This window comes from Dermacentor silvarum, chromosome 1 (assembly GCF_013339745.2).
Source record: "Dermacentor silvarum isolate Dsil-2018 chromosome 1, BIME_Dsil_1.4, whole genome shotgun sequence".
Taxonomy (NCBI): domain Eukaryota; kingdom Metazoa; phylum Arthropoda; class Arachnida; order Ixodida; family Ixodidae; genus Dermacentor; species Dermacentor silvarum.
In genome coordinates, this window is record NC_051154.1 from 123,044,273 (window position 1) to 123,058,909 (window position 14,637).

At 50.6% G+C, this 14,637-nt stretch overlaps 1 protein-coding gene across 1 annotated transcript; it reads left to right on the forward strand.

The window, feature by feature from the left end:
- Window positions 1-865: 865 nt before the first annotated feature.
- LOC119435962 (E3 ubiquitin-protein ligase MARCHF2) lies at window positions 866-14,000 on the forward strand. Its single transcript, XM_037702673.2, has 3 exons — window positions 866-2,018; window positions 3,480-3,813; window positions 13,835-14,000. Exons 1-3 carry the CDS (start codon window positions 1,889-1,891, stop codon window positions 13,974-13,976), a joined length of 606 nt encoding a protein of 201 aa, XP_037558601.1. The 5' UTR covers window positions 866-1,888; the 3' UTR covers window positions 13,977-14,000.
- The last annotated feature ends 637 nt before the right edge of the window (window positions 14,001-14,637 follow it).

Here is a 14,637-nt window from a genome sequence, read left to right on the forward strand (position 1 = left end):
ACTGAGCCTTGCGGTATACCGCGCTGAGGGTGCGAATATACGGATGATGTCGGGGCATCGGCGAATCGCAGGTAGTAGGAGCGACCGCCTAGGAACGAGCGAACGTTCGTTAATCTGGAGGTTGTGAGAGCCAGCGTGACGCGTGGGCGCGATTCACAGCAGCCGCACATAAACCTCCGCTCATGCAGCACTTTGTTTCCATACAGACGATGCGCGCTGCTCTAGCGTCATCTCGTAGCCATCGTCGCCGCAAAGCCCGCGTCTTGCGCGGCACTACGCTTCTCGCGCTTCCGCCTCCTCCGCCTCGCGCTCTCTTCGTTATCGCCGTCTTTCATCTCCCGCTGCGCTCCGCGTTCGCTTTCATCCGAATTCGCTGTGCTCGGTTACGAGGGACAACGCTCGCCGCAGCAACGGCCGCCTGAGAGCTGCGCTAAGTTCACCGATGATTACGGTACTCCCTAATGCGAATTTTGATCGCAGCTGTTTAGGTGTTTTGAATTCGCATATTCTGAACGACTCGGCTAATTAAGACTAATTATGTAATTAGGCGGAAGGCAAAAATAATCTGAGCATCTCCAAGCGACGGCACACAACATTACCTTCGTTCTGTCCAGATACGTGGCATTTCTATATTTTAAGGCGAAAGCCTTAAGTGCCTCATCAGACGGTGGCCTCAAAAACGCGGCGTGCGGTACAGAAATTCACGTAAGCTCGCCTCGCGCAGACACGCGCTCGTGCCACTCCTCGCGCGTTCGTCGTCGTCTTCTTCTATACAGCTGGCTCCGATGCCGCTGATCATGCCAAAAAAAGGCAAAGTTAATTAAGAAAGAGTTAATTCAGGCACTCGAACCCACTACCTTCGGTGGGAATCGAACGCTCGAGCTTATATGGGAGTCGAACCCACGACCTTTGGTGCTACTTAGGGGGAGGTTGATTAAGGCACTCGAAGCCACCACCTTTGGTGGGAAAAAACAAGAAGTAAGAACGCATTCGAATGAGAATATCAAGTAATTTAATGAACGTCTCTTAAGCGTGCAGGCTTTCGCCTTCACCCTCTTTGGCGTATGCTAATGTGACTGTCAAGTTTGTAAATCTTGGTGCATGATAGTTGGGACACCCTGTATAATGCAAAGGTTATATGTGAGCCAAATGAAAGTGCCAGCGATTTTTTTTCTATTTAGCTACTCAATATGTACCACTGGGTGTGTGCTCGTTCTTGGTCAATCCTCCAGAATGGGCATGTCCCACTATAATTCCGACATAAAACATGAACATGTAGTCTCGGCTCAGAGATATCTCTAAAGCACAGCGATCTTTTAATAGGATGCTGAATTACCTTTTAACGTACTCTTTGGTTTATTTTATTTTTTACCCTTTGGGTATGTGTCACTTGGGGTGTGCCCGCGTTCTTGGCCAATCCTCCAGAATGGTATATGTGCCACTATGTTACACAAGAGGTAAAGAATCCTTAAATGTAACTAGATGTATGTGTCGTACTTTCTTTGCATACACATGCCATCGCCATACTTGCCTGGACAAGCACCATGTATCACCTTGATTGATTGATTAGTGTGGTTTATTGACGCAAGGGCCAGATGTCATGTATCACCTTCGTCCTCATGACATCGCTGTCAATTCGGTTGCCGGTTGCATCAATGATTCATTGCGTTTTGCCCTCTGTTCGGTAAGTTCTTCGCAAGGCGCAGCACCCAGTTAAAATCAGTGGACTTCTAAAAGCGACCTCGTGGCGAAAAATAACGATTCGCCCGCTAACAGGCAAACGAAAGGCCGCGTCCAATTTTCTGGGGCATAGCGCGAAGTGAGTATGATCATCGCGAGGCGAAGATGATGAGGACGAAGCCGCCGCGCCGGAGGCGCCTGCGGTGGCATGGACTCGCTGAGTGCCACCCCTGCTGGGCCCTCTAGCAAGAACACGAAGCCCGACGACGCCGACATATGCCGCATCTGTTTCCGAGGGGTCAGCTGTGGTTCCCTACTGCAGCCTTGCCTATGCCGAGGTAAGTAGCTCCCGAAGCGAACAATTTGGACGAATTTGTTCATTTTGTCGTTCTTCCAGCGCACCAACTGAAACAAAGGAAATGGGCACAAAATATGCGCGCAGCGCCCGTGTCTGGTGCATTTTTATGTATTCCTTTGTGTATATTTCAATTGCCTTGTTAGAACATCCTAAATATCCAGGCGAACTTTTGCCCGCTGCTGGCGGGAGTCAACGAGGCGGTTCCACTATACCGTGGGTGTACTTAAAGATTATCCCGTCGTGTCCAGGGATGCCCTACGTGAACAAACACTTCGCATCAAGCGCCGTTCGTTGCGTGCTGGCCCGTAACGTAGTCTGCGGTCACCAGCCGTCGGGAGGTATGCGCGTCTCATCACGTTTTCTCATCGTGCCGGCTGACGTCGCATGTCTTTGTAGTCCTTGCCAGCAAAATGAATATCCATATGCGGCTGGAAGTACCGCATGTTGGCCCCCGGAAGTACATTTAAGAAAGGAGCCCATACCATTTCGTGCGCTTATCACTCTTCAAAACGTTTTCGATTGCACGCTTCCTAAAGGCGCGTTCTGTGGAGGCTGTTTACATGAAGAGTTGAGGGCGTTAAAAAAAATATATATATTTCTTGAAAAAAAAAAAGGTGGGGGAGGCAATAATAGCTACACAAACGGCATTAGTGCAGCTCCATTACACATATACTGCATCAAGAAGCGAATCGAGGAACCCCGCCGCAGCACTCTCGATGCGAACATGCAAGTAAGATATAGTGTTTCGCTTTAGTCGGCCTGCTGATGCGATATGCTCACGCAATCATGGTAAGGGTAGCACGAGTTTATTGGCTAGGTTGGACATATTTTAACGACACCTGGTTCGACATCAACACTCGTGGCGTCTGTTTTACGTTCTTGTCTCCTTTGTCCTTAATTCTCTGCTGCCTTAATATGTCAGCAAGGGAACTCTCATTTATCATGTGAGGTTTGCAAAACTTAAGATATCCATGCATATTTACTCGCTGCTTCAAAATTATGAATCTTTAACGATTATCTTCAATTTATATACAAAGTATTGTTTCCACGAGGCGCAACAATGATTTGACTATGTTTTAGTTTACTGGCGAATCGGTTCAGCAGTTGCTGAATATAACGCTTCCGCGTGTCACGTGTTTATGTTGGAGGGGAAAAAAAAAAAAAAACATGTTGCCCCTCCTTCATGAGTACTAGTACAATGTCGACCCACTTGCCAAGTTTGTGCCCCCATTAACGCGGTATCCACGTTGGATATAGATTTTAGAAGTATCGGATGCAAGCGGCTTGCTTAATTTAAAACGAATTTAGCACTCCCCAAAAGAGAGTGTCAGCTAGCAGCACTCTGCATGCGCAGATGCCATACCCTACTTGGGACGTTTTGTACGCAGAGTCAATAGCGTAGGCAAACTTCAAAGCATGACAACAAGTGCCACTCGTGCAGGCAGCATCGGCTTTGCGCACAAGCCGTGCATGGAACGGTGGGTCTCGGAACGTAGGGAGGAAGAGTGCAACATCTGCCACTACAGCTACCCGATCCTGCGGAGGACGAGGACCTTCTGCGACCTGCTTCGTCACCCGGAGGGCCGCAAGGAGCCGCTTGTGTACGCACTGCTGGGCGTCCTGTTCAGCCTGAGCTTGCTGCACGTGTTCGCGTTCGCCTGGATACTGAGTGTGCGCATGTGGGGCCGCCTGCCCTGGATGTACCAGTTGCTGAACGCCGCTGCCCTCCTGGGCCAGTCCCTGCTCTGGTCCGTCTTCCCCTTCGTAGCCTTCAGGTGCGAGCACGTTCCCACACTTTCGATATATTAATGTCCGACGAAATGCATTGTCGTTCCAGTTAATTTGGCGCTTCAATGCATAAAACAGCGTTTTCTATAAAAAGTAAGCGGAACAACAGTGCATTTTTACCGCAAGTTTGACGGCGCGTATCTCGATACCTGTGCCGTCCTTAGAATTCGTTCTAAGTCGATATGCCTTGCATACTCGCTAGCAATTCGTAGATTAACATATGTGCCGTGAAGTAATTAGTCAAAATTTTTAGCGTAATTATGTTAATTAGTCAATTAAGCATTTTGATTTCTCGCAGAAGTAATGGCCGCCTCATCAAGTAATTTAGATGAAGGGTTAGAATTTTGCCATCTGCCACAGGCAATTTTTCAAAAATTGGTGCAGCTAAAAAACCGCCCTGTATAATCGCATCTTACTGCCTGCCCTCATCATTACTCCTCAGTCCTCAATTTTTCTCCTCTTCACTTTCCTTCTGAACAGAGTAGCATTCTACAGAGCACTCTCTGCGTTTTCTCAATATATTTTCCTCTCTCTCCTTCACTAGAGCATCGCTTCACATTGAGTCCAGCATTGGTGTTCGATCTGCATCATTCCTTTGCCGCTACGTGCGGCCTGAAGACGTACTCTTTCAGGGCAGCTTAGCAGCAGCGTCAAGCTTTTGCACAAAATAAGTTTGTGCTGTTTTCTTGTCATTATCCTTCGGTTATGCAAATAAACTTGAATCGCTTCAAACCGGTTTCAACCGGAATTTTTTTTTTTTTCACTCCAGAGTTGAACCGGTGCTGAACCGTTTTCGGTATAGCGAAACGAAAACCGCAACGTAAAAGATTTTGGTTCGACACTCTGTTAGAGCGTACTTTAATCACAGTTCGCCGTCTTTAATTCCGCGCGCGACGCGCCAAATGTTGGAGGTCTCATGATCGAGTGCGCGCTAGGAGAAGGGAGCTTGCGTCTCCTATACTGTAGCCCGGCCGTGGCTTCGAAAAGTTCTACGCAGCCCGCGCACCGTATGCTGGAGGTCACCTGCAGCGGGTTCCAGGGCTAAGGGCGAGCCGTCTTCCTGCGCGCCTATAGTGCTGGAGGTTGCTTAAACGAACTTTCGGCGATGCCATGAAGCGACCAGCAGCACGAAGCTCCCGGTACACACGGTACAACACGAGGTTTTACAGTTTCTGCACTGGTATTTTTATAAACTTGCCATCTTGAGTATTCTCACGGCAGGCTCGTGTTGCTTCATCTTGGTCAGGGAAGACTTCTGCGACTCGTCCCAGCGACCAAATACTTATAGAGCGCTCTTCGATGATAACCACATCATCTATACTTGTAAATGGCTACAACGATGCGATCGATAGAGGTGAAGTGCACGCAGCTCAAGGAGGTATTATTTCTTCCATTCAATCGATGGGTGGTCGTCAAGCTTCTGGCGGTATGGCAACTTTTTTGCTCAGGTCACGTTGAGTATACTGAGCACTCCGAGATTTGTAGTCACTACTGCTTCGCTTAGGAGAGGCAATCAAAGAACATTTGGCCAGAAAATGAACAGGACATATGGAATTAGACTCCCTGGCGTCCGTATACGTGTAGGATACGACTGCTTCAGCGGCGTACCAACTATAGTTTTCAAGTGGGGAGCAAACAACAAGTCATCTGACCATCTGACCACACACATCTCTCTCACTCTATATATATATATATATATATATATATATAATATTGTGAGCGCTGTATAGGTTATCATCGTCTACATTTGCATATATCCATCCTCATAATCATCAGCATCGTTTGTCCTGTTGGTGCTCGCTGGCTAGCTCGCGCGGCTGCATTATAATATAAAGGATCTGTCTTCGTACCTGGCGGCGTCGTCTTACAAGTGGTAGAGCGTGCGTTGTTTCCCACGTCCTCTTGCTCTACCGGTCACCCCTGGAGCTCCGCTCTGGTCGACGGCTGTGCTCGCCAACAACAGTCATGGCACAAACCGACGCTTCCACTGCTGCAACCACCCCGGCTCAACCAGCTGGGCCTACTTGGTCCGTCAACGCACCACAACGCGATCCTCAGGTCTTTTCTGGCCTTTGCGGCAAAGACGTGGAAGACTGGCTTGACCATTACGACAGGGCGAGTGCTTACAACCATTGGGACGAGGCCCACAAGCTCCACAAGTGAGGTCGCTAAAATGTGGTTTTTCAACCATGAGCGCGACTTTCCTGATTGGTCCAATTTTACTGAGTAGCTGCGTCAGATATTCGGCACGTCTGCTGGGCGCTCCGAAGTAGCGAAACAGACGCTCGCCACCCGCATCTAGGGAGCAAACGAATCTCGCACCTCCTACATTGAAGACGTCCTGGCCATCTGCCGTCGCGCTCAGAGTGACATGTCCGAGGAGTACCGTATCCGCCATATCCTGAAGGGCATCAACACCGTTGCCTTTAACGCTCTTGTCATTCAGAGCCCTGCTACAGTTCGTGATATCATCACGACATGTCAACGCCTTGCCACGCTCTCCTCCTTTCGTCTTCCACGCGCCTCCTGCGACGCTCGCCTTACCGACAATGATGAATTGCGAGCGCTCATCCGCATCATAGTTGTGAGAGAGGAGCTTCACGGCCATGCTACCGCCAACACATCCATTGCGTCTGTGCGCGCTCCTCCTCCTCCTCCCAACTTCTCCTCCTTCCAAAGAAGAACTGGCGTCCCTGACAAGTGTCGCACGTGCCCGGTCCCCTGCGCCTGTTTGTGGGCCTTATGCAGAGGTTGCTTCGAGGTACCAGTTCCGTCCGCACCTGCTGACGTTGTCTGTGACCACCTGGCATCGATGGCAGCGCAGGCCCCTGCACAATCATGCTACTCTCCATGGCGCCCTGCACGCCCAGTATGTTTCTACTGTGGCATTCGGAGTCACATATCCCGTTTCTGCAGCCGGCACCAGCAAGATGAACGACGTGGTTATTCCGCCTATGAGAGAGACTATGCTCCCAGATCCTACGCCTACGTTCCTGGACCCTACATATCCTCGTCACGTCGCTCGCCCTCACCTCCGCTGTCCCAAGGCATGTCTCGCTCACCCCGTCGTCGTTCTCCGTCATCATTCCACCGTACTTCATCGCCCTTGGGTCCTGCCTCGAATTCTCTCGCCAACCGACACTGTCACATATATAGGTCTGGCAGGCAACACCAAGATGCTGACGCTTTGTCTCGCTGCCCGCTGTCGCCAAATGCCCATGTTTCACCTTCCATCCGTTCAGCACCGTCCAGCCAATCGACCAAGGCGATGGCCCCGGTACGGTTCGTGACCTCGATAGACATTCTTTCATCCGGAGACCTCGCCTCCCTCCAACGTGCAGATATATACTGCCGCACAATTATCGACCGGCTCACTGGCTTATCCCGTCCTCCCAACAGCCGCTTAAGACGACAACTTGCACGTTTTAAACTACATGGTGTATCATTATTTCGGCAAGTTTACCACCCTACCGGTAACCGATGGGTCCAGGTCGTCTCTCGCTCACTTCAACTACAAGTTTTACAAGCGTTTCACGATGACGCAACGGCTGGCCACTTAGGATTTCACAAAACCTACGACCGCATTAGGACTAGCTGTTTTTGGTCCGGCCAAAAACAAGTACGTCGTTTCGTGCGCGTCATGCCAACACCGAAAACGTTCTTCCCGCCGGCACTTTACAACCGTTGCCGTGCCCGTCCGTTCCCTTCGAATTCGTGTGGATGGACTTATACCACCGCTTACACCCGCTTACACCCGCGTGCCTTTCCGCTTACACCCGCGGGTCACCGCTGGATTGTCACCGCCGTAGACCATTTCACTCGCTACACTGAGACGGCAGCTCTTCCTTCTGGTGCTGCCTCTGAAGTCGCCGAGTTTGTCCTGCACGTCATTATCTTGCGCCACGGCGCGCCTCGTCTTCTTCTGAGTGACCATGGCAAGACATTTCTTTCGCATGTTCTTGCTGAAGTCCTGCAGGCCTCAAACACCATCCATAAGACTACATCAGCGTATCATCCCCAAACCAATGGTCTTACCGAGCGTTTCCATCGAACACTGTCCGACATTGTCTCCAAAACCCGACCACAAAAACTGAGACACTATACTTCCTTTTGTCACGTTTGCTTATAACACTGCCGCTCAACGCACAACAAACTACAGCCTCTTCTTCCTCGTGTACGGCCGTGCACCGTCATTTGTTTTGGACGTACACCACCTTTCTCTCTACGCCCTTCGTCCCATCTACATCTCTTCCTGAAGAGGTCGCCGCCCGCATCGCCCACTGCCGTGAAATTGCGAGTACCAACACCGCGACCATTCAGAACAAGAGGAAAGTCCGTTGTGATGCGACGCGTCGTGTGATTTTGTTCCGCCCAGGCGACGATGTGCTCCTGTGGACACCTGTTCGAGTGCCGGGGCTCTGTGAAAAATTTCTTCACAGGTATTTCGGCCCGTACACCGTGCTTGAAAGAACATCTGCCGTAAACTATCGCATCGCTCCTGTTAGCACGGCTACTGACCGCCGTTGCCGCACCACCGAAATCGTTCACGTCTCTCGCCTGAAGCCGTATCTTCGGCGTTCGTACCTTTTCTGACTTGTGGCCCTACGGACCGCTTATATATATATACGGAATCTCGGATCTGTGTGTATAAATATATTACGGAATTTTTCAAAATCAGCAATTGCAGGTAACAATTCTAGACCTTGAGCTGGATTATTCAGAGGCGAGGACATTCCTTGCACGAGAAATTGAAACACATATTCAACTAATCAACAAAAATACACGAATTAACATCTCCATCAATTACTTTACGGCACATATGGCAATTTACGAATTGTAGCCGATGTGTTTGCAAGGCGCATCCACTTGGAATGAAATTCCAGAATTGCACCAGTTTAGGGATATATGCACCATAAAACTCGCCGTAATAATGCACTGTGTGCGATAGCAATTATATGGACACTCGGGGCGCATTTCCTCCGTCAGCGTCCCCGTGACGTTCCGTATAAAGTCCAAGTGCGATAACACCGTGACTGCGCGCCGTACGCTGTAGGTGCGAGTGGAAGCGTATGGCGCGGCTGAGCGCGGGCCCTATATTAGAGTTATAGCTCAGCGGGTTTACGGGCCAGCGGGCGAGCGGAGACGCCACTGCGCATGTGCAGTACGCTGGCGTGGCCAGCGTGTTTACGGTTTACGGAGCGGGCCCTTCGCTCCGCCGGCTTCCTCTCCCCAGCGGAGCGCGCCCAGCGGACCAGCGTTTTTGCGAAATAAACATCATCGGTCAACCTTACACCGGCCAGGAGAGAGCAGCTGGAGGGTCTGCACAGAGGTGCTATATATTAGGAGCATCCTGGGGCTCCCAAAGCATTCACCGGTTGCTGCAACACTGGCAGAGGCTGGTGAATGGCCGCTCTCGCTGAGGATGCTCGAACGCCCCCTGGGGCACATTGACCGCCTTCATCGTGCTCCGGATGGCGGAGACCTGCTGGCTAGACTCCGCAGCCAGCCGTCCTCACGGATGTGAGGTCTGCATGTGCCTGCTGTACAAGCAGGTGATCACGGACCCCCCTGTGACAATCGCGCTGCCTCCACCACACCATCGACCAGCGGACGTCCACCTCTCGCTCAATGGAGCGAATAAACGACAGACACCAGCTGCAGCACTGCAACAGTGCAAACTCCACGAGGAGCTGGAAGGAAGTCTGCTGGTCTACACAGATGGATCAGTCATGGCGAACGGATCGGCCGCTGCAGCCTGCACCATTCCGGTTAGGGCGGTCAACAGACAATGTCGGATCCCCTTCGCCGCGAGCTCCACCACGGCAGAACTAGCGGGGCTCCACCTAGCCGCTGATGTCCTGGCTGAGGACCCTCCTGGGCAACCGGTGGCAGTGCTCTGCGACTCGAAGCCAACGCTCCAGAGCCTAATCAACCACCGCCGATCAGGGCTTACGGAGGCCCTGCTCATCTCGAAGTTCTCAGCATTGGCTGCCGCGGGGGTCACCATCTCGTTTCACTGGCTGCCTTCCCATGTGGGAATAGCCGGTAATGAGGCAGCGGACACCCTCGCCAAAACCGCCCACCATCCTGAAGTGCCGCTCACACGAGCAATTGCTTCCTCGGATTTTTCGAGGCAGCGCCTGAAAAAACTGCTCACAACCGTCCACCCGGATGCCAGAGTTGCAAACGGCAACGGTCTCAGGCCACTTCCAGGCCTTACCAGGAGGGAACGCGCAACGTTGCTTTGACTGCGCACGGGCTGTGTCTGGACGGTGTTGAGACTCGGGTAGCGTTTAGGCCGGTGATCCTTCAGCCAAAGGGATGAGTACGTCCGGGAGTATAGCGAGAGAAAAAGGGGTTTATTCTACATATTTACAGTGGCTCCAAATATGGAAGCCCACTCCATGGGGGAGTGCTTTTAAAGTCTCAGCTCACTACATGTCTGAGCACATATCAGAACGCGACAGGACACACCACTGCACTCAAGGTGTCTCCTTATAAAACATCGGTCTTCCCTAGTTAACCCGACTAGGGAATCAGATGACCTTGATGCGGCCAATCAGAGGGATCGTATTGTTCGCTGAACTCCGCCTCTAATGTTGCACCTTCGAAGCAAGCAAGGACGAGGCAATCCGGAAACAGGGGGTTGACACTCCTTCCACGAAAGTCGGTGACTGAGTTTCTTGCCCTCCGACGTTCTTTTTGCCAGGGTCGGGAGAATGGCCTTCACGCTAATCCCTGCTTCTAACGCAGGGGTGGCGGTTGCGGTCGGTCGCTTCTAAGTGAGCTTCTTTGTCCGAACGTCAGTGCCGCTGTCGGCCGCGTCGCCAGGTAGGCGGCCGCTGATGAAAGGGGTGGCATCGGGGGAAGCACCCAAAGAATGGCACTGCCGAGTTGGGGCGCTTGTTTGCCCGTCTCGTCGGTGTCTGACACTGTCGCCGTCTGGGCGACGCTCATGAAAGGGCCTGCCACGATGGGAAACAATCCAAGAATGCGCCCGGCCGATTCGGGACGCAACAACGGCGGCGCGGCTGCACGCCAAGGGACGCTCCACCTCACCGGCCTGCGAACGTTGCGGCGACCCCGAGACCCTCGCGCACCTTCTCTGTGCTTGCCCAGCGCTGGCACAGGACCGCTCAAGGGTCATCACTGCCTACAGGAACCATGGTCTACCTGCTGTGACAACCAGCGACCTCCTGTTCCCGTCGCCTCCCCACCTCCAAGCTCTCCATAGCCTTTTGGAGTTTGTGAATTGGACGGGATTACCGCCCATCGCAAGCGCTCGCCCCCAGCAGGCCCCCGCCTCCATCACCAGCCTCCTCCATGATCGGATGAGACTCTTGCTGCTTCTCATTCTCTTCCCTTCCTCTCAACATCTTTATCTCCTTGTTCCCCTTCCCATGACGCTGCGCCGTGCTCCCTATTGGGCAGCAGAAATAAGCGTCATTTTCTTCTTCAATAAAATCACTAATAACAAACATGGCGACCACCCGCGCGACCAGCCCCATGTCGTCGGCGTCGTATTCAAACGCGGCTCTGGCTCGCCTGGAGGCGAAAAAGCCACGGATGTGTTTCACCACTGAAGAGGACCTCTGTATACTGCGAGAGGTTTCAGCTACGAGGCCGTTTGGCGACGATTTGAAGTGGATGACCGCGATCGAGAACCCGAAGCGAGCGCTTGGCCGCGAGCTGACGCTAACTCCAACCTTGTCCGACAGGTGGCGAGGAATCGCGCTCAGTTCTGACCACGGAGTAAGATTTATCTTACTCCGTGGTTCTGACTCAGTTCAACCGAGCGACGGATCGCTGAGCTAAAACTTTTGGTGCGACGCTTCGCTGCCCTCTCCGCTCGCCCGCTCGTTACGCTGGCCCGTAAACCCGCTGAGCTATAACTCTCTATTGACAGCGATCTGCGATTAGTGCAGATTCTAGGTGAGCCGAGGGCTCATAGCTTCGTGTGCGCTGTGTTCTCGCTGCTTAGTTCGCGTTGAAGTGAGAGGCAGCACGAAGGCCAATTCGCTCACTGCTGCTGCCGCTCTTCCTCACGCCAGCGTTTTGAGAGCTGGTGTCCGCGTTCATCGAGTGAGATGTGTTTATGTTTGCGCGCGTGACACTATGCATGTTCATTTAGTTTGTAAGCGAATGTTTACGAGTTTATACGGCCGTGAAAGCTACTATTCTTATTCGTATAGCTGTCTACTAATTTGCTATCGCAATCGATGCTTCGCCTTTCGGGCGGGACTGCGACTTTTTTTTTTAACAAAAGGATTTTGTGACTGAGCAAAGCGGTTGCTTGGGCTAGTTGGTGAGGCATCTTCAAGAGTGCACTTTTGTACATTGAAGCACAAAATTAACTGGAACGCCTATGTATTTCATCCCACACTTTGGGAAATAATATCACGAAACTGGTGCCATGCTGGAAATTCATTTCAAGTGGATACGTCTTGATACTCACCGGCTACCATTCGTAAATTTCGAAATGTGTCGTAATGTAATTCATTAAGAAGTTAATTAGTTATTTTAATTAGTTGAATATGTGTTTCGATTTATCGTGCTAATGATGTCTGCCTCTTCGAATAATCCAGCTCAGAATTATGCTATCTGCCGCAGGAAATATTGAAATATTCCGTAACCAAAAATGATCACCCCGTGTATATATATATATATATATATATATATATATATATATATATATATATATATATATATATATATATCAGATTTGCGGATTACCCTTGCATAAAAGGCTGAAAAACGATGCGTCAGTGATAGTGACAGCATTAACATATCTGATCATCAATCACACATGATGAACCATTAAGGACCGATAATTGTAAAAAAGCTTTATTTTCAAAGATGGTTAGACGGCCCCAAGGACTTCAGGATGATGTAAGCGGCGGAAGGTGAAACTACCCCTGTCAAGCGGGCAAGTTGAGTGCACTTACGGAGAGTGTCACTCGGTTTAAGTGCACTTTGCCTAATCTAAACGTCGCAAGTGGAGTGTCACTCACAGAAGAGTGTGCTCCGGTCGAAGTGCGTTCACGGAACGCACTTTGCTGGCCGAGTGCGTAGCCTTGCCGCCAGCGGTTTTAATGTTACAAAATGTAATGCATAAAAAAGGGACACAGAAGTTCATTTTAGTGGTTGAACAGCTCTTGCGCACAGATAATAGCGCTCATATTCTGTTCTAGCAGGATCAAATGCCGCCTCGTCGCACACCGCTATGTCGTTCTGCATTGGCTAGACATTTTTCTTGGCCGGCATTGACTTGCCACACTCTTATAATAAAAAATCTTTTCGTTTTTTTGAAAAAAAAACATAGATTATAAGTTTGTTTTTATAAATAATACAGTGTATCAAACAATCACTTTTTAGAAATACCTGACTTTTTAATCTACATCATCACAAAAAGCGTTCGTAGTCTGTCGCCTTTTTTTTTTTTTTTTTTTTTTAATGCGAGTGCGCTATGTTTTCCCGTTTAGAAACGCGTAGACTAAAGTGTCACTCAAGGTCCCGAAGTGCGCTCGTAACACGGCTTGGGGCGGCCGGCCGGCCGATAGTCATCGGCTACAGCGCGTCGCTGTGAAGCCCGAAAGACAACCTTGCAGCTCAAGCAGGAGATAGCGTATAAGTGAAACGTTCGTACAGGCGCGATTCTGAAAGAAACACTTGGCCTCAGCTGTTGTTTTGTTGGATTCCTGTTTTCTCCTCAGAAGCAAAGTGGGCTAAATGTCGATGGCGGGCTGCAAAACGGCAGCCCGCATGGTTTTCAACAGTTTTTCTCTGCGGCTGTAGTCACAAATTTAGAAATCGATTTCGCCGTCTATTAGGCGCCAAATCATATCCGTACTTGAGGCATACGATACTTGCAAACGCAGAAAACGATCTGGCATATAATACAGTGACATATAAACACGCGCGACCGGAAGAGGGCGCAGGCTCACTATTGCGCCATGGCGTGTTGGCATTGTTCTGTTACCATCGATAGATGCACACCCGTCCTCGCAGGATGGCATGGGAGAGCTCGCGCCGCTGGTGCCTGCTGAACGCCGAGATGCGCATCCTGCTGCCAGAGGACAACGAGAGCCGACCGCCACGCGGCGAACTTCCGCCCTGCCAGGCCCGGAAGACGCCGCTGGCTCCCAACTGATGCAGAGCATGCGAAGCTCGCATCAAATTTAGTTGCGCCTCTGGCAGCAAATAAAAGGCGGCTCTGCCCATGACTGTATATGTGTGAGAATGATGGCGGATGGTCTCTTCAGGCGAGAAATGCTTGCGAAGTAAAGCAGTCCTGCTGAGCTGAAAGTGACTGCAGCAGTCGTTATAGACAAAAGGCGTACGCAAGGTTTGCCATTTCCTCCGATTCTATATTTCATCATCATCCGCCGCACCGAATGGCGGATCCACGGACGAGCCAGTAAGTGTCAATGGTGCGTACCAAAAGTAATTTTTTTTCTGACCAAGTACAAGCTTAAGTAAGCTTTTACATATAAAGAAACTAAGGTTCCTTAAACAGTAATGTAATTTCACCACCTCTTGCCCAAGGGCAGGTAGATTAGGAATTATTTTGAAATAATACCCATCAGAGAGTGCATGGGCCGAAGAATTGGCTTAGGCCGTCCTCAAGAGCTTACTTGTCGTTTTGACCGCAACAAAGTGCTGCAGAGCTCAAAATAATTATCAACAGGCACAAAGTTTGCGGAGTGTCGCTGAGTACAACAACCCACCTTCCCTAGTTAAATTTTTGGCATTTAATTTTCGCGAATCGCGTCAGTTGGTCAAATGTTTGCTGAGGCTACGATTATAAATTA

Bases quoted from the DNA above. Each gene is read 5' to 3' on its own strand.
- LOC119435962 (XM_037702673.2), top strand. From the start codon at position 1,889: ATGGACTCGCTGAGTGCCACCCCTGCTGGGCCCTCTAGCAAGAACACG. The intron at 2,019-3,479 runs GTAAGTAGCTCC...CCACTCGTGCAG, and splicing joins GCAGCCTTGCCTATGCCGAG to GCAGCATCGGCTTTGCGCAC. The intron at 3,814-13,834 runs GTGCGAGCACGT...CCGTCCTCGCAG, and splicing joins TTCCCCTTCGTAGCCTTCAG to GATGGCATGGGAGAGCTCGC.